We start from the raw sequence: 19,203 nt of genomic DNA on the forward strand, positions 1-19,203 counted from the left end.
ACAAGCACAGAGATGAGTCCACTGTTTGAGGCCATAAGAAGATCATTTGTAACCTTCACTAATGCTGTTTCTGTACTATGATGAATTATAAACCCTGACTGAAACTCTTCAAATAGACCATTCCTCTGCAGATGATCAGTTAGCTGTTTTACAACTACCCTTTCAAGAATTTTTGAGAGAAAAGGAAGGTTGGAGATTGGCCTATAATTAGCTAAGATAGCTGGGTCAAGTGATGGCTTTTTAAGTAATGGTTTAATTACTGCCACCTTAAAAGCCTGTGGTACATAGCCAACTAATAAAGATCATATTTAAGATCGAAGCATTAATTAATGGTAGGGCTTCCTTCAGCAGCCTGGTAGGAATGGGGTCTAATAGACATGTTGATGGTTTGGAGGAAGTAACTAATGAAAATAACTCAGACGGAACAATCGGAGAGAAAGAGTCTAACCAAATACCGGCATCACTGAAAGCAGCCAAAGAGAACGATATGTCTTTGGGATGGTTGTGAGTAATTTTTTCTCTAATAGTTCAAATTTTATTAGCAAAGAAAGTCATGAAGTCATTACTAGTTAAAGTTAAAGGAATACTCGGCTCAATAGAGCTCTGACTCTTTGTCAGCCTGGCTACAGTGCTGAAAAGAAACCTGGGGTTGTTCTTATTTTCTTCAATTAGTGATGAGTAGTAAGATGTCCTAGCTTTACGGAGGGCTTTTTTATAGAGCAACAGACTCTTTTTCCAGGCTAAGTGAAGATCTTCTAAATTAGTGAGATGCCATTTCCTCTCCAACTTACGGGTTATCTGCTTTAAGCTGCGAGTTTGTGAGTTATACCACGGAGTCAGGCACTTCTGATTTAAAGCTCTCTTTTTCAGCTACAGCATCCAAAGTTGTCCTCAATTAGGATATAAAACTATTGACGAGATAATCTATCTCACTCACAGAGTTTAGGTAGCTACTCTGCCCTGTGTTGGTATATGGCATTGGAGAACATAAAGAAGGAATCATATCCTTAAACCTAGTTACAGCGCTTTCTGAAAGACTTCTACTGTAATGAAACTTATTCCCCACTGCTGGGTAGTCCATCAGAGTAAATGTAAATGTTATTAAGAAATGATCAGACAGAAGGGGGTTTTCAGGGAATACTGTTAAGTCTTCAATTTCCATACCATAAGTCAGAACAAGAGCTAAGGTATGATTAAAGTGGTGGGTGGACTCATTTACATTTTGAGCAAAGCCAATCGAGTCTAACAATAGATTAAATGCAGTGTTGAGGCTGTCATTCTCAGCATCTGTGTGGATGTTAAAATGGCCCACTATAATTATCTTATCTGAGCTAAGCACTAAGTCAGACAAAAGGTCCGACAATTCACAGAGAAACTCACAGTAACGACCAGAAGGACGATAGATAACAACAAATAAAACTGGTTTTTGGGACTTCCAATTTGGATGGACAAGACTAAGAGACAAGCTTTCAAATGAATTAAAGCTCTGTCTGGGTTTTTGATTAATTAATAAGCTGGAGTGGAAGATTGCTGCTAATCCTCCGCCTCGGCCCGTGCTACGAGCATTCTGGCAGTTAGTGTGACTCAGGGGTGTTGACTCATTTAAACTAACATATTCATCCTGCTGTAACCAGGTTTCTGTAAGGCAGAATAAATCAATATGTTGATCCATTATTATATAATTTACTAACAGGGACTTAGAAGAGAGAGATCTAATGTTTAATAGACCACATTTAACTGTTTTAGTCTGTGGTGCAGTTGAAGGTGCTATATTATTTTTTCTTTTTGAATTTTTATGCTTAAATAGATTTTTACTGGTTGTTGGTGGTCTGGGAGCAGGCACCGTCTCTACGGGGATGGGGTAATGAGGGGATGGCAGGGGGAGAGAAGCTGCAGAGAGGTGTGTAAGACTACAACTCTGCTTCCTGGTCCCAACCCTGGATAGTCACGGTTTGGAGGATTTAAGAAAATTGGCCAGATTTCTAGAAATGAGAGCTGCTCCATCCAAAGTGGGATGGATGCCGTCTCTCCTAACAAGACCAGGTTTTCCCCAGAAGCTTTGCCAATTATCTATGAAGCCCACCTCATTTTTTGGACACCACTCAGACAGCCAGCAATTCAAGGAGAACATGCGGCTAAACATGTCACTCCCGGTCCGATTGGGGAGGGGCCCAGAGAAAACTACAGAGTCCGACATTGTTTTTGCAAAGTTACACACCGATTCAATATTAATTTTAGTGACCTCCGATTGGCGTAACCGGGTGTCATTACTGCCGACATGAATTACAATCTTACCAAATTTACGCTTAGCCTTAGCCAGCAGTTTCAAATTTCCTTCAGTGTCGCCTGCTCTGGCCCCCGGAAGACAATTGACTATGGTTGCTGGTGTTGCTAACTTCACATTTCTCAAAACAGAGTCGCCAATAACCAGAGTTTGATCCTCAGCGGGTGTGTCGCCGAGTGGGGAGAAACGGTTAGAGATGTGAACGGGTTGGCGGTGTACACAGGGCTTCTGTTTAGGACTACGCTTCCTCCTCACAGTCACCCAGTCGGCCTGCTTTCCCGGCTGCTCGGGATCTGCAGGGAGGGAACTAACGGCGGCTAAGCTACCTTGGTCCGCACCGACTACAGGGGCCTGGCTAGCTGTAGGATTTTCCAAGGTGCGGAGCCGAGTCTCCAATTCGCTCAACCTGGCCTCCAAAGCTACGAATAAGCTACACTTATTACAAGTACCATTACTGCTAAAGGAGGCCGAGGAATAACTAAACATTTCACAGCCAGAGCAGAAAAGTGCGGGATTGGTCATTGGTCACCCAGGTTGGAGAAAACCGCAGGGGTCCATTTTTCTATCTCGCTATCTGGAATGTGTCAGCCAGAAAACAGGAAGGGCTGCCACGCACAAACAGCATGGTAGACTGGCACTGCCGCATGGCTGCTAGTGTCGACTGTCACCACCTGAACATCTGGGTGTTCTTGGATATGCTAAAGAAGGAACAAGCAATGAACAGAGTTGTCATCCAGCAGTTGGGAGCCGGCAAGCCTGTCCCACCACAACGGCAAGTGTCCGGTCTTCTGTCGAGATGAGCTGCCTCGTCGAGATGACCTCCTCGTAGCGTACATCATCAGTTACATGTGTCAAAATGAGCTCCCCTATCGAGTTGAGCTACATATTGCGTTTCACTTTGATTCACTCACAAGTTTAGCTTATTTTGACGTGCACAAAAATGCAGAAATTCTTCATCTGAACATAGTAATGCATAAAATGTACTCACTATAAAATTTAAAAGTATTCTTAATCTGGAGGCTAGTTCTTTCATTATTGCGATATTTGTTCATCACAATAAAGATATTTGTTTTAGCCTACAATAAAATGTACTGTCGTACTTTTGTCATTTCCAGTGGGGGGAGCTCAAGTCCACGGGTGAGGTGTTAGAGTCTGAAGGAGTTGTACTAGCACAGTTGCTCGGTAAAGAGAGAGGTAGCTAAACTCAATGGGGGAGTGTTAAAGTCTGGGGTTGTGCGCATGCGCAGTTGCGCAGTGGAACTTCTCTTGACTCATCTCGTCCTAAAAATGTTTTAGTTATTCCAAATAAAGTCCCAGTAATGCAGGAATGTGTTTTGTTTATATTTACTGTTGTATGTAGTTTGAAAGGTAAATGCAATGTTGTACAAAACATGTAAAACAGACCTATTGGGCTCTTCAGTCCAGAGGTTGAACAGTTTAAGGTATTCCATCAGACTGATACTGCTGATACATAACGTATGCAAGGAACTGATATGGCAGAGTGGGGGCATATCATATCTGAGCAAGCTAATTGATCATATTAATGTTATTATTATTTTATTATCATTATTATTATTATTATTATTATTATTAAATGCTCACCCCTTGAATGCTTTTTCTGGTTTTGTCAGATGATGCTTGTTCAGTCTTGTTGAGATGATTATGTTTTAAGATTGAAATTGTACATGTGAGGCTAATTTGTTTTTCTCTTTCTCCACAGCTAACCTACCAGGGTTTAAATAAACCTGATGACTTATGCACCCTGAACACACGTACACCTGGTTATCCTGGGATTGTATGCAGTTCATCCATTTAAACATGTGGCTCAGGGATGCTGCAATCTATCCCCTTCAATGGCTTTTTATTACAGTATTCTAATAAAGGAACAACATATCAGAAGGATCCACAAAGCTTTGGATTAGGAGGTCATCGTAAATGTGTGGATAATCATAAATGTGTGGACCAATAGAGGGATGTTTTTATTAAATGCCTCCTTGCTGATGTGTGTCTCTTTTTTTTCCTGAAAGTCACCTGACTCTCATGAGAAACTCAGCAGGAGACCCGATAACGTCGACATGAGTAGTACTTTAGGTAAAGAAAAAGATTCAAAAGAAAAGGACCAAAAAGGGGGTCCACTAAAAGAAAGGGAAAAGGAGGCCAAGGCTCTGGCTGGCTTAGTCAAAGATGTTGGCAAAGAAATGAAGACCAAAGGGAAAGATGCCAAAGAAGGAAAGAAGGACACCAGCAGTGCACCACCAGCTGTTGCCTTCTCTGTTGACAATACAATTAAAAGACCAAACCCAGCACCAGGCACACGCAAGAAGTCCAGCAATGCCGAGGTCATCAAAGAGCTCAACAAGTGCAGAGAGGAGAATTCAATGAGGCTGGACTTATCCAAACGGTCCATTCACCTGTTGCCCACCTCCATTAAGGAACTCGCTCAGTTGGCTGAACTGTACTTGTACAGCAATAAGCTGCAGAGTTTGCCAGCCGAGGTGGGCTGCCTATCAGGTTTGGTCACTTTGGCCCTGAGTGAGAACTCTCTGACCAGCTTGCCTGACTCACTGGACTCCCTTAAGAAGCTTAAGATGCTTGACCTCCGGCATAACAAACTGAGAGAGATACCAGCTGTTGTTTACCGGCTAACATCATTAACCACGCTATACCTGCGCTTCAATCGCATCACAACAGTGGAGAAAGAGATCAGAAACTTATCTAAGCTCTCTATGCTCAGCATTCGTGAAAACAAGATTAAACAGCTGCCTGCAGAAATAGGCAAGTAAAACTTCTGATTGAACTCTGATTCCTTGTATCAGTTTCAATATTTTGTTTTTAAACCCACCTTGAAATGAGGGTAAACTGTGAAAATGGTAAGTAATAAGAATCTGTGTAATAGCCGTGGCATATGTCTAGCTGCCATTAATTTGAATTGGGGCTGCATGATTTGATGAAAACGTCACAGTGATTGTTACTGTATTTGTAGTATGGTAAATGGATGGTCTTGTAAATCTACACTACCCTCCGAAAGTATTTGGTATTTCACACATTTTAATTTGTTTATGCCATTTGAAATACAAAAAAATAATAAAAAATTCTAAAATTATCTCCCTTAAACTCAAAATGAAAGCAAATCTCTACAGTTAGAGGAGGTATAATTAGGTAGAAATAATAATTCTACCTAATCTACAATTAGGTAGAGGAGCATTTTCTTAAAAATATCTGAAAGTTCAGCTACAATTTGCCAGAAAGTACATCTGAGATAAAAGCTTGGATTTGATGTTTTGGTGAAAGAAAACCCTCCTCTATACCTCTTCATCTTGAATCTGTGTAACTGGGGATACAAAATGCAAAACATGCACTATATGCAATCTCTCCAATCACAGCCAGAGAAGCCTATAACTTCTTCAGGGTGTCTGGGTGGCTTTCCTCACTCTTCTCCTTGCACAGTCACTCAGTTTTTGAGAACTGTCTATTCCACACATATTTACCATGCAGTGCCATACTGTTTGCATTTCTTCATAATTGGTTTAAAGAAAGTCCATTATATTCAGTGACTTGGAACTATTCATATATCCATCCCCTGACTTGTCTGAAGAAAACTGGCAATAAAACTGATTATTATTTACAGGTATTAGACCATAGCATTCCATTACTTATGCAACCCGTCATCTTAGCATTTGTATTTTTAATTAACTTACATCAAGTTATAGAGATTTGATTTCAGTTTGAATTTAGGGAAGATAATTTTAGACTTTTATTTTTTTATGTATTTAAAATGGTATACGTAAACAAATTAAAATGTGTGAAATACCAAGTCTTCCAGTACTTTTGGAGGGCACTGTAGTTCTCTGGTTAACACTTAAGGAGTAGAAGCATTGTGAAGTGGATATTAACATATTTAACAACTTAGTGTTTCACAACATTTCACAATGCCCTGTACCTCTGGTGTGGCAGATGACCACGTTTTTGCAGACTTTATCGAAGATGATAAAGACTCACAATTCACAAATGAAATGTCTGACGCAAGGAAATAAAGTAACATTCTACAGAATTCCCAGCATTGAACACCAAAACAAAGCAATCCACAGGAATGAGGCAGATGAGACACTTTGGATTCTCAACAAGCATTCAGAGATTTGCAGTAGGTGTGGTGTACGATATGGACATAAAATAGATTTTATTTATTTATTTATTTTTTTATTTTTATTTTTTTTACTTTGATCAGTCATGGTAATGATTATAATGGTTCAGACTCTGGGGCAAAAATGACACCAACATAACCAGGGTAAACATGTTGAACACAATATTTCTTGTCTATGAAATGGAGAGCGACACATAATAACGCCGCTAACGTGTAGAGATTTTATGACTGAAACTTACCTAAAGGGATGCATTTCTTCAATAATAGCAGATATTCCCCTCACGTCTTTTGTCTACCCGCTTAGCTTTTTCACACTGACAGGAGCTAAACACGCTATTTCTGCTCGCATTTTTGCACACTGGATGTAAACAGTGGAATTTTCAGGCTCTGCAGTCAGTACCTCTGTGTCAATCGTGAAACGTTCCTTCCATTGGTAAAAAAAAAAAAAAAAAGCAATCCTGCATGAGAAGCATTTTCAGTGACTGAAGTCCCACATGATGAAGCCATCTCTAAGCTTTTTCCACTCAAACTGCTATCCCACAACTTCTACGTGTGCAGGGCATTATGGGAAGTTGTGAAATTGAGGAGTATAAAAATGCTGTTTTACAATCAGGGTATATAAGTGCATTTTAAAGGTTTGGTTTAATGACAAGGTGGAAATGTCCAACAAAATTTAGTTTGCCATATATGGATAACTACTACTGGTCTATCGGCAGCAATTGTCATTTGGTCTGATTTCCCCATTTGTTTATCAGCACAGCTCTTAATTATACCAGCTTTTAACAAAATATTTGTGTCGATTCCATGATGTCTCATTTTGATGGGCTGGCAGAACTATTATTTATTTGGTAGCTAACCACTAAATGGACTAATTTCCCTAAAGCCTACTGTAGAACAATCTAAGTCCCAGGATCATTGCCCAGTGGGAAACGACTTGAAACATATATTCAAAAAAATAAAATGTCTGTCAAAAATGTCATTTCAAATTCAAGGAACAGTGTTATGTGTATAATAATTATTTGTCTGAAAGAGGTAATCACTATCCATGATGCCACCAAAGGATGTGTACTGAATTCACTCAAATGTCTTTAATATTGGGGTGGAACTCTCCGTTTGTCAAAAACTGTCTTCTCCAGAAATGCTTATAGTCCATCACTATTTGAGAATGCAGAAACACAATAGCAGTTGTATACATAATTATTTAACATCAACTGTTTTTAGTAGACAGTATATATAGGTAGATTGTACTAACCTTAGTTTGTATGATTTACACAACAATTAGTCAAAAAAAAGGACCTCTTCAGAAAGTCAATTTAGCCAATCACATCTATGAGCTAGCTCAGTTACGCAGACATCTGACAGGTCTGAAACTTTGGGCATTTACGTACCCCAGTTAGCCATTAGATATGGATGAATAACTTAACCAAAGTAACCACTTTTTGGGGGGCCAGTGACACATACCTGCACAAAACAAATTGATGGTATTGCTGCATGTTGTAGCAGTTTTTGCTTTGCTTATGTGTCTCTCCTCCCACTGGATTCTGAACAGTGTGGTAATCCTGGGCTGTCGGGGGGTGCGGGGGGGAGCAGTTATGTGCACCTGTGTGTATCAGGCCTCGATTATATGTATATCAGGAACATTTCTGAATACAATAACATCTCTTTTTTTTTAGATGTTTGCTTATTATTAAAATTTAAATGCATGGAAATGGAACAGGTAGAGGGTGATTTTGCACAATACACCCCCTTTCATAATTCTTTGATCAAGAGTTTAAAATATATGGATTATTTTCATTTTTCATTTGCCCCTTGAAAGTTAAAACCTGCTTGATGAACTCCATGAAGCATAGTTTTATTTTTAACCCAGCTTTATGTACTATAACAAATGTGCAGCTCTGTTAGTGAGCCGTACACACTTCAGTGAAAAAAAATGTGATTCAGTAGAATCCACATTTTCGACCATGTTTCCATGACACATAAGGTTTCACATGAAATTAACTCAACTGACCACAGTGTCCAGTCCATCTGGAAAGTATTCACAGCACTTCACTATTTCCACATTTTTTATGTTACACCCTTATTTCAAAATGGATGAAATTCATTTTTCCCTCAAAATTACACACGCAATACCCCATAATGACAATGTGATTTTTTTTATTATTTTTTTATTTTTTTAAGATTTTTGGAAATGTATTCAAATACAAAACTGAGAAATCACATGTACATACAGTGGTGTGAAAAATTGTTTGCCCTCTTGAAAAAAATTAAAAAAAATTTTTTAGGTCATCAAAAAAAAAAAAATTCAGGGTTTGTATATTAAAATTTCTAAAATTCTGCCATTTAAACTCAGTGAAAAGTATTATCTACATCATGAATAAAATAAAAAAAATGTAAAAGCCAAAATGATCGTGTGAATAAAAGCCCCCTCACACAAGCATGGGTTTGATTCATGCACTTGCATGCCCATCGTCGTGACCATCCCACTTGCTGCGATCCCACCTGGACGCTGTGCTTTGTTCCACCGCGTGCCACGTGCGCTGGACTCTATGTATATAAAGTAATTATTTTGTGGCGGATTAATCATTTTCCCTGCAATTTGGCCAATGAAAACGGCTCTAATCGCTTCCTGAATCACGGAGGAGCCTTTAGCTGAAGCCGTTCGCACGCACATGCACGCCTAACAAGCTGCAGAAAGCATTTGGAGCCTATCTAAAAAGGTAATTGTCATGTTTACATTAACATGGCTTGGTAAAAGAGTTGCTTGTTCTTTCCTTCTTGTGTGCACCTGTTAAATATGTTTATGACAGATTTAACTTCTTGTTAGAATCTTTCAGACGATCTGCGCTCTGATGTGATCCGCTAACGTCACCACTCGCTCTGTTCACTTTTTTACACCACCTGATGAGCTGCACGTCATGTTGGCGATTAGATCGCGCCACGTAGATTTATGCATGAGAAATTTTTTTAACATTTCAAAATTCTCTGTGCACAATAGTACGCACCAGCGCCCCTCTCCTGTCCTGTCTGTGCCTGTTAAAGAAGAGTTTACTCTCCAGCACGACACAGGTCATGCTAGTGCATGAATCAAAGTCATGCTCATGTCAGGGGGCCTTAAGTAAGTGCCCCCTTTAGTATAGCACATGTAAACCATCACATTTACATCGTTTTCTTCGGACAAGTCGGGATGGATACATGAACTTTCCCAAGCCACTGATTATGTCTTGGACTGTATTTACATGAATTATGAAGAAATACAAAAAGTATGGTACTCTGTGGTTTTGCATCACCACTCATGCCTTCATAGTGGAGTTGAACAGAGAAGAATTTTTTTAAACAAAACTGATCAAATCTATGCTTGAATGTCCGATGTGCCTTCTGGCAAATTGTAGTTGAACTTTCAAGTGTTTTTTCCTTCTTTTTTTTGGGGGGGGGGGGGGGGGGTATATAAAACCTTCTCTATACCACTTCATCATGAAGCTATATATCTTGCGATGCAAACAATATGGCGGGCAAACTGGTTGGAGGATATTGTAATGGTATTGTTGTTACTATCCCAGCAGGCTTGTGCTTTCTGAGTATGCGTGTAGTTAATACAACCCCTGGCAAAAATTATGGAATCACCAGCCTCGGAGGATGTTCATTCAGTTGAGTGATTCCATATTTTTTTTCCTTCTGCCTGGTCTAAAAAATAACCGTTACTGACTACCACAATTTTTTTTTCTGATTTCTTATAGTGTTTCTTAAAGCCAGAAAGTTGCCATTTGAAATGACTAGTTTTGTGTCATGTCTGTGATCTGCTTTTTACTACAAAATTAACAACTGAATGAACATCCTCCGAGGCTGGTGATTCCATAATTATTGCCAGGGGTTGTAGTTCAATGTGTGTGCTCCATACTGAAATTTATGAGAATTGTTTTCATTGTGAAGGCTTGTTGAGCTGAATGTCTCAGATGTTGTCCTCTGCCATCCATCCTTCTACAGGGGAGCTTTGTAGCCTCACTACTCTGGATGTTGCCCATAATCAGTTGGAACACCTGCCGAAGGAAATCGGGAATTGCACACAGATAACTAATCTAGATTTGCAGCACAATGAGCTCTTGGATCTCCCAGAGGCTATAGGTAAGTTAATATTTTCATTTTTTTTTTATAGAATTACCCTACAATCCATGTTTTTGTTGCAATATATTATGCTTTTGTTTTTTCCTAAAATATTCTTGAAAAGTCGTACACTCATCGGCCACTTTATTATGCACACCTTGCTAGTACCACATTGGACCCCCCTTTTACCTTCAGAACTGCCTTAATTGCTACTTAGCGGCTAGCGCTGGTGCCTCACAGCAAGAAGGTCATGGGATCACTTCCCGCCCTTTCTATGTGGAGTTTGCATGTTCTCCCCATGTCTGTGTTTCCTCCTACAATCAAAAACATACTTACATGCTCCTTTCTCTGCCCTTGACTAAGCCAGCTTCTCTACATCTGGAGTTGGTCCCCGGGCGCTGGACTGCTCCTAGTGGTTGGATTGTGTCTAACTGCAATTAGGATGGGTTAAATGCAGAGGATACTTTTGTTGTATGATGTATGTATGTATGTACGTACAGTGACAATAAAGGGTATATGATGATGATTATTATTATTATTATTATTATTGTGGCATAGATTCGACAAAGTATTCAATCAATCAAATTTTATTTGTTAAGCGCCTTACAACAACCTAAGTTGACCAAAGCGCTGTACATATAAAAATCGCATTTAAAATATAGTTAAAAAGAGGAACACAGATTCATTTTAGTATTGTAGTATTTTCTAAGTATTGGAAACATCCCTCACAGATGTTGGTTCATAGTGACATGATGGCTTCATGCAGTTGCCCATTCAATCAGTCTGTCCATTCTCCTCTGACATCAGCAAGGCATTTTCATCCACCCAACTTCCGCTCACTGGATGTCTTTTCCTTTTCAGACCATTCTCTGTAAACCCTTGAGATGACTGTGTATGAAAATCCCTGATTTCTGAAATACTTAGACCAGACCATCTGGCACCAACAAAAGTCACTTAAATCCTCTTTTTTCGCGCCCTTCTGATGCTCAGTTTGAACTTTAGCAAGTCACCTTCACCATGTCTAAATGCTTAAATGCATTGAGCTGCTGTCATGTGATTGACTGAATAACTATTTGTGTTAACAAGCCATTGAACAGGTGTACCTAATAAAGTGGCCGGTGAGTGGATATCTGGCATCAGCCTTGTAGATTTTTTTTTTTAATCACTCCTTTATCTTTTTGCTGTTGCAGGCAATCTAGTGAGCATAAATCGTCTTGGTTTGAGGTACAATAGATTGTCAGCCATTCCTAGATCATTAGCCAAATGTCGAGAACTTGAAGAGCTAAACCTTGAAAATAACAACATTTCAGTGTTGCCGGAGGTGAGTGCTGCTTGAGTTGGATTTCATTTCAAATGTACAAGCTGATTTTCACATTCTTTGGTTTCTGAAGGTGATGTCTAATGACATCAACACTGGTGTGGCTATACAATGAGGCATGTGATTCTAATGATTCAAATTGTGGTGTCAAAGAAAATTATTTTCATGACTTAAATCTTAAAAACCCAGAGGACGTACAGCTTTAACATGCAGGACAAAGTGTCTGTCGTCTCTTCTCTCTGCAGCAGTGAACCTAGTAAACCAACCGTCGTGCTCAAAACTTGTGTACAGCCAACTTGAATATTGTTCATGATGTAATTTAATCCAGCAATTAAGTATTTTAAAGTATTGTGTAAAACATAGGAAACTCTGTTCTCATTCAGTACCACAGACAAAGGTTCCTTATTTTCATTATTCATTAAGTTATTGCTAATGGGCATCTTTATTATTGGTACAATATCTCAGAATTCCAGGCTATGAAATAATATCAGTTAGTTAGTTATTACAAGTTATAGAATAACTTGTACAAGTTAGTTATTCTAAGATGGATGTAGACTGTAGGACTTTATTTCTGTATTCAAACACTGAACATTATTGTGGAAACATGACTTACCATAATCTTTTTAATTGCCAAGTCACGCTTTGTATAATAGTTTGTCAAACTCCACGTGTTGCTCTATTAGTTTCAAATGAATATTGAAGAATCTTAAGTACAGATCAGATACTTTTACTGCTGTGCACATAATCGGCCTACCCTTGGAAATGGATGAATATTATTTACTGGATTGTAATGACACATGTAACTTTGCTAATAAGTACTCTGCTCTATTTCACAGTGTTTTCTCAATTCTCTTGAAATTTCTTCAATTTGTATATTGATCCAAATAACCTCAGGGTTAACTTTTCCTCAGATTTCTCTAACTGAACTACTTCCCTGAACCCTAATTTTAAGAAAAGGTTCATTAAATGTTTAGTAATGTATTCATAGTAAAAATATTTTGTTTGTCACCTTAATACACTAAACAAAAATATAAATGCAACACTTTTGTTTTTGCTCTCATTTTTCATGAGCTGAACTTAAAGATCTAAAACATTATTTTGAACAATATTTTTAAATATTGTTCACAAATCTGTCTAAATCTGTGTTAGTGAGCACTTCTGTTTTGCCAAGATAGTCTATCTCACCTCACAGATGCTGATTAGACAGCATGATTATTGTGCAGGAGTGCCTGAGGCTGGCCACAATAAAAGGCCACTCTAAAATGTTCAGTTTTATCACACAGCACAATGCCACAGATGTCACAAGTTTGGAGGGAGCGTGCAGTTGGCATGCTGATTGCAGGAATGTCCACCAGAGCTGTTGCCCATGAATTGATTTTTTATTTCTCTACCATAAAGTGTCTCCACAGGCGTTTCAGAGAATTTGGCAATACATCCAACCGTTTACATTTTTGTTCAGTGAACATGAACTGTTACAACAGTTCTGTTGAAAATGTGATTAAAAGTCAAATTCATAATGGAATTTTGAATGTTCTGTAAGAGTACTCATAACATTTTCCACCATTGATGCTGAACTTTCAAGCAGTTGAAACAACATTGTAGACCTGATTGTGTAGGATAGCTGGTGTATTTAAATCTTTAAAGTTTCTTTATTAAACATGGCTATGGCTCTCTCAATATATTACTGCACAAAATCTCCTCTCTGGGGTTGTTTATGGGATTAGGACTCCAGCCTATGTAAAAACATTCACTTAGCACAAGACCACCTGATGGTAGCATAAAGTTGAATGCTAAAGTGTCATCCAGTAGGATTATTGTGCAACGCAACAATGTACATTTTCAGCACATGGTCCTTGACCTGACCTACATGTCTGAGATCTACCAGTGTATCCACTATTAGAATTGCTGTATTTTTTTTTATAACTTCATGGTTTAATGGCATCTGCCATTTTATTTGTTTATATAATCAGGGCTTGCTGTCAAGTTTGGGGAAACTGACAAGTTTGACACTTGCGAGGAATTGCTTTCAGTCATATCCGGTTGGTGGACCCTCCCAGTTTTCTACCATCTACTCTCTCAACATGGAGCACAACCGTATCAACAAAATCCCATTTGGAATCTTCTCCAGGGCCAAAGTGCTAAGCAAGCTAAACATGAAGGTAAGTCTATACATGTACATATACAGCTGAAGGCAAAATGATTAGCCCCTCTTCACCAATGAAATTTTAAGTTTTCTTCAAAATTTTCCCAAATTATTAGCCTTCCTCATGCTAATAGTCAATGGTGTGTCATTTTTGCTGGATAACGGACTGCAGTTGTTTGGTGTAGTTTTCAGCAAGTCTCAGACATGTCTTCTGAGTAATGTATGTTTTGTCGTTAAGAAAAAAATCATTAGCTACCTCCAAAACCTGGAGAAAGAGGGACTCATCGACAGGCAGGCATACTACAGACTGTACCCTGGGGATGCCGCTCCATGCATCTATGGACTGCCTAAAATCCACAAACAGGACGTGCCACTCAGGCCTATTGTATGTAGCACAGATTCCATCACGTACAATTTGGCAAGCACCTCAAGTGGATTTTGGCTCCTCTAGTGGGTAACTCAGACCACCATGTGGAGAACACACAAGATTTTGTGAACAACATCTAGGACCTGCAGCTGGAGGCTGATGAAACTATGGTGACATCGTTGTTCACCTGCATCCCCACCGATGAGGCCGTCTCAGCTGTGAGGCAGAGACTGCTGGAGGATGTGTCTCTACTTGAAAGGACCAAACTCACACCAGACCACATCTGCCAACTCTTGGAGATCTGTCTTAACACCACGTATTTCCTGTTTAGGGGGAATTACTACAGGCAGGTCCATGGTTGTGCGATGGGGTCTCCGGTATCCCCCATTGTGGCCAATCTGTACATGGAGCGAGTGGAGAAGACAGGCTTGACGTCTTTCACGGGCACCCCTCCGAGTCACTGGTTCAGATATGTCGATGACACATGGGTTAAAATCAAGCAACAGGAGGTTGAGGACTTTACAGAACACATCAACTCGGTGGACTCCAATATCAAGTTCACACATGAGGATGCCAGAAACAACCATTTAGCCTTCTTGGACTGTGATGTTACGATTGGAGAGAACAGGCAGCTCCAGACGGGTTTACAGAAAACCCTCTCACACTGACCAATATCTGCTCTTTGGCTCAAACCACCCCCTTGAACACAAGCTCGGGGTGATCAGGACTCTTCAACACAGAGCCCTACAAGTGCCCACAGCTGCAGAGGGAAGGGCTAAAGAACAACAACTTGTCTGGAAAGCCCTCACAGTATGTGGGTATCCACGATGGTCCCTAAACAAAGGGCAGAAGTCCCAGAGAACAAAGAGACCAGATAGACAGCAGACAGAGACAAGAAGAAGAGTGTCTCTCCCTTATTTAGCAGGAGTAGGGGAAAAACTACAGACGATCTTCAGACAGCACAAAATCCCAGTTTACTTTAAACCAGTTAACACCTTGAGACAGAAGTTAGTTCACCCCAAGGACAGGATCCCTAGTTACAAACAGAGCAATGTAGTGTATTCTGTCAGATGTCAGGAAAACTGTAACGAACACTACATAGGTGAGACTAAGCAACCTTTACACAAAAGGCTATACCAGCACTGCAGAGAGGGTGCCAATGGACCTCAGTCTGCAGTTCATTTCCACCTTAAACACACTAACCACACGTTTGAGGACAAGGAAGTTAAAATCTTAGCCAGAGAGAAGAAATGGTTTGAGAGAGGGGTCAAGGAGGCATTCTATTTGAAACAGTTGAAACCCAGCCTTAACCGGGGAGGGGGTCTGAGACACGCTTTGTCCCCTGTTTACAATGAGGTACTCAGGTCAAAGCAGTTTCAGTCTTTTGTTCATGGTAATGAGTCATTCACGTCATCAGGAGAGTCATCAAGGAAGCCATCAGGAGAGGAGTCCGTCCCATCATTAGGAGGGACAGCTGCCCTGTCATTAGGAGGGTGCTAACTAGAGCACAGTAGGTGCTAATTAGAGCTATTGTGTAGTCACTAGCCTATAGCAGTCTGCCTCTCGGTAGGAGGGGTCTGGTTAGGTTTAAAACTCCAGCTTTTGTGGCTTCTGTTTATTCTTCTCTACAAGAGTCAAGACAGAAGTCAGACTACCAGAGTAAGAATTTTATCTGAGGAAGCTTCTGCGATTTGAAGCGAAACGTCCTCGTGTCAAGCAACCCAGTCCAGTCGAAGATTCAAGCCTCTCTACTATGGAAACCACCTGGACAACTGAGAGCCTACACAGAAAGATTGTGATGGTGTTACTATTTTGAGCTTTTCCTCATTTTGGCTTGAGATAAAATTCAATTTTCAGTCATGCTCACGTCAAGCAAATTACTATGAATAAATGTCTTTATCAAACAGCAAATAAACTTTTTAATGTTGCCATTGTGGGGTGTTTTGTGTAAAAATTTTGAAGGACAAAATGAATATACTTCATTTTGGACAAAGGCTGTAAAATAAAATGTGGAAAAAAGTGAATTGGTGGGAATAATTTCCAGATGGACTATATAATTGATAAACCGGATTTTCAACTGTTTCATTGCTTGGTACTTTCACCTCACATATGATCATCTGTTCAGTGGCTGAAAGAAGTGTACTCGCATTTTGTGCCCTCATAATGACATTAGATTGTTAGCTGTGCTCCTTTACATGTGAGTGCTTTCTAAATAAATAATACAGCAATTTAAAGGATATCACCAAAATCATAACTTATATTTAGGCTGTTAGTGACCATCCGAGAATATATTGGGATTACTTTTGTGCTTTTCCGTGACCAGCTTCAAAGTATACAGCATTCATAACAGACAGCTACGGAGACTGCCGAATTCGAAGTACTCATTTTTCCAAGTGTTTTACAACAGCGTTTACATAGCATTGAGGAAAACATCCCAGCACTCGCTTAAATGAAATGTAGCCACTAACATCAAGAATGGAGCGACAGATTAATTGCAAAGTTTACATAAGTGTGATATCGCCTTATGATGACTCTTTTTAAGTGATAACTGTTCATTTTGATGCAGTCACTGCAAAAGTAGCAGCCGTGAGAAGACTTGGTGCGCCTGCACAGCCATTAGCCAAACACAACCTGTTAAAAATGGTCTCAGCTAGACGCTCAGCTTTTTGCATGCTTATAAGTGTTGTCATTGATATAACGGTGAAAAATCTAAAACAATACATCCTATGTAAATCCGAGCCATCACTTTGAAAGCTCCGAAGCTTCATTATCGGACGTAGTAGCATTTGTTTCACTCTGCCTCTTGCAGCTGTCCTCATCTGTATGCATATCTAACTGAGATTCATTTCAGGCTTCATGAAAGAAAGATTGCAAATTCTACTTTGGTACTTTTGGTATTTCTATCCATAAGGGCAGCTAATGAAATCTGATTGTTTACTGAAAATTGATTACATTTTTTTAAAGATAGAATTTGAGCATAAAGTGTTCATAAGACATTGTGGTTGCAAAAAAAAAAAAGTTTATTTTTCATCATCTTAAAGAGTTGCTATCGGTGTAATTGAAAATTACAAATAAAATAAGTTGTTGTTCCTGTTGGTATTATTAGTGTTATTAGTCGCTCACTCACACTTATTCATCTTCAACCGCTTATCTGGGATCGGGTTACGGGGGCAGCAGCTCCAGCTGGGGACTCGAGACTTCCCTTTCCCGGGCCACATTCACCACCTCTGACTGGCGGATCCCAAGGCGTTCCTAGGTCACTGTGGAGATATAATCTCTCCACTTAGTCCTGGGTCTTTCCCGGGGTCTCCTGCCAGATAGATGTGCCTGGAACACCTCCCTAGGGAGGCGGCCAGGGGGCATCCTTACCAGATGCCCAAACCACCTCAGCTGCCTCCTTTCAATGCAAAGGAGCAGCGGCGCTACGCTGAGCTCCCCCCGGATGACCGAGCTTCTCACCCTATCTCTAAGGGAGATGCCAGCCACCCTCCTAAGGAAGCCCATTTTGGCTGCTTGTACCCTTGATACAGTTCTTTTGGTCATGACCCAACCCTCATGACCATAGGTGAGAGTAGGAACAAAGATTGTCCAGTAGATCGAGAGCTTCGCCTTTGCCCCCTTTTTCGTTACAACAGTACGGTAGCGTGAATGCAGTACCGCCCCTGCTGTGCTAATTTGCTGGCTTATCTCACGCTCCATTGTCCCCTCACTCGTGAACAAGATCCCGAGCTACTTGAACGCCTTCACTTGGGGCAAGACCATATTCCCTACCTGGAGTAGGCAATCCCTTGATTTGCTGCTGAGAGCCATGGCCTCAGATTTAGAGGTGCTGATCCTCATCCAAGCTGCTTCACACTCGGCTGTGAACCGATCCAGTGAGTGTTGAAGGTTCACAGGCTGATGAAGCCAACAGGACCACATCATCTGCAAAAAGTAGTGATAAGACCCTCAGCCCACCAAACTGGAAACCCTCCTCCTCCCGACTACGCCTCGATATCCTGTCCATGAATATCACAAACAGGATTGGTGACAAGGCACAGCCCTGGCAGAGGACAACCCCCACGGAAACGCCTCCAACTTACTGCCAAGCATCTGAACACAGCTCTCGCTTTGTGAGTACAAAGATTGGATGGCCCTGAGAAGGGACCCCCCTCACTCCATACTCCCGCAGCACCTCCCACAGTATCTCCAGGTATATCCGATCGTACACCTCCAAGTCCACAAAACACATATGGACTGGATGGGCACACTCCCAGGCACCCTCCAGGATCCTTGTGAGAGTGAAGAGCTGGTTGGTTGTTCCACGACCAGGACGGAACCTGCATTGTTGACAAAAGGCATGTGTGTCACATTTCGAGATGCGTGTAGCACTCGCCACCCAGCTCACCACTATCCGCACCAAACACATGACAACTAGTCACAAATATGTTGCATGGTTCCCTGTAACCGCCAGGGTGTGGAGAATGTTCTGGCCATGTTCAAAAACTCACCGCTCAACTCCATTCATTGTGCAGTCTTCCATTACACGACACTAACTCACCACACACACCACCATCTGTATGACAGGTTGGAAACTCCAAATCCATGATAAAATGGAAGACAAAATTAATAAAATACTAGAAAGGAAGTGGCAGGCGACGCGCTACTTTGCTGAATGCCACACACTTGCAGCGGTCACATGCCACGCACACACTGGCAGTTGCCTACATTGGTGGGGAGTGCAGGTGGGGCATGCCAATGGTTGCCAATAACACACCACATACATGACTTCTGTGTGAGAGGGGCTTTAGGTTGTGCACTGAATGACATGCAGTACATTATAAACAGTCTGAATTCTGTGAAGAAAATATGC

General features: G+C 40.6%; 1 protein-coding gene across 1 annotated transcript in view; it reads left to right on the top strand.

Annotated features, from left to right (window-relative positions):
* shoc2 (SHOC2 leucine rich repeat scaffold protein) overlaps window positions 1–19,203 on the top strand; it is a 94,330-nt gene that overhangs the window by 52,076 nt on the left and 23,051 nt on the right. The window contains exons 2-5 of the mRNA XM_034187302.1: window positions 4,005–5,059; window positions 10,407–10,544; window positions 11,714–11,844; window positions 13,812–14,000. Coding sequence (XP_034043193.1) covers window positions 4,360–5,059; window positions 10,407–10,544; window positions 11,714–11,844; window positions 13,812–14,000 — 1,158 coding nt within the window. The 5' untranslated portion in view covers window positions 4,005–4,359. The remainder of the gene's footprint in view (window positions 1–4,004; window positions 5,060–10,406; window positions 10,545–11,713; window positions 11,845–13,811; window positions 14,001–19,203) is intronic.

The sequence above is a fragment of the Thalassophryne amazonica genome, chromosome 15, assembly GCF_902500255.1.
Source record: "Thalassophryne amazonica chromosome 15, fThaAma1.1, whole genome shotgun sequence".
NCBI lineage: Eukaryota > Metazoa > Chordata > Actinopteri > Batrachoidiformes > Batrachoididae > Thalassophryne > Thalassophryne amazonica.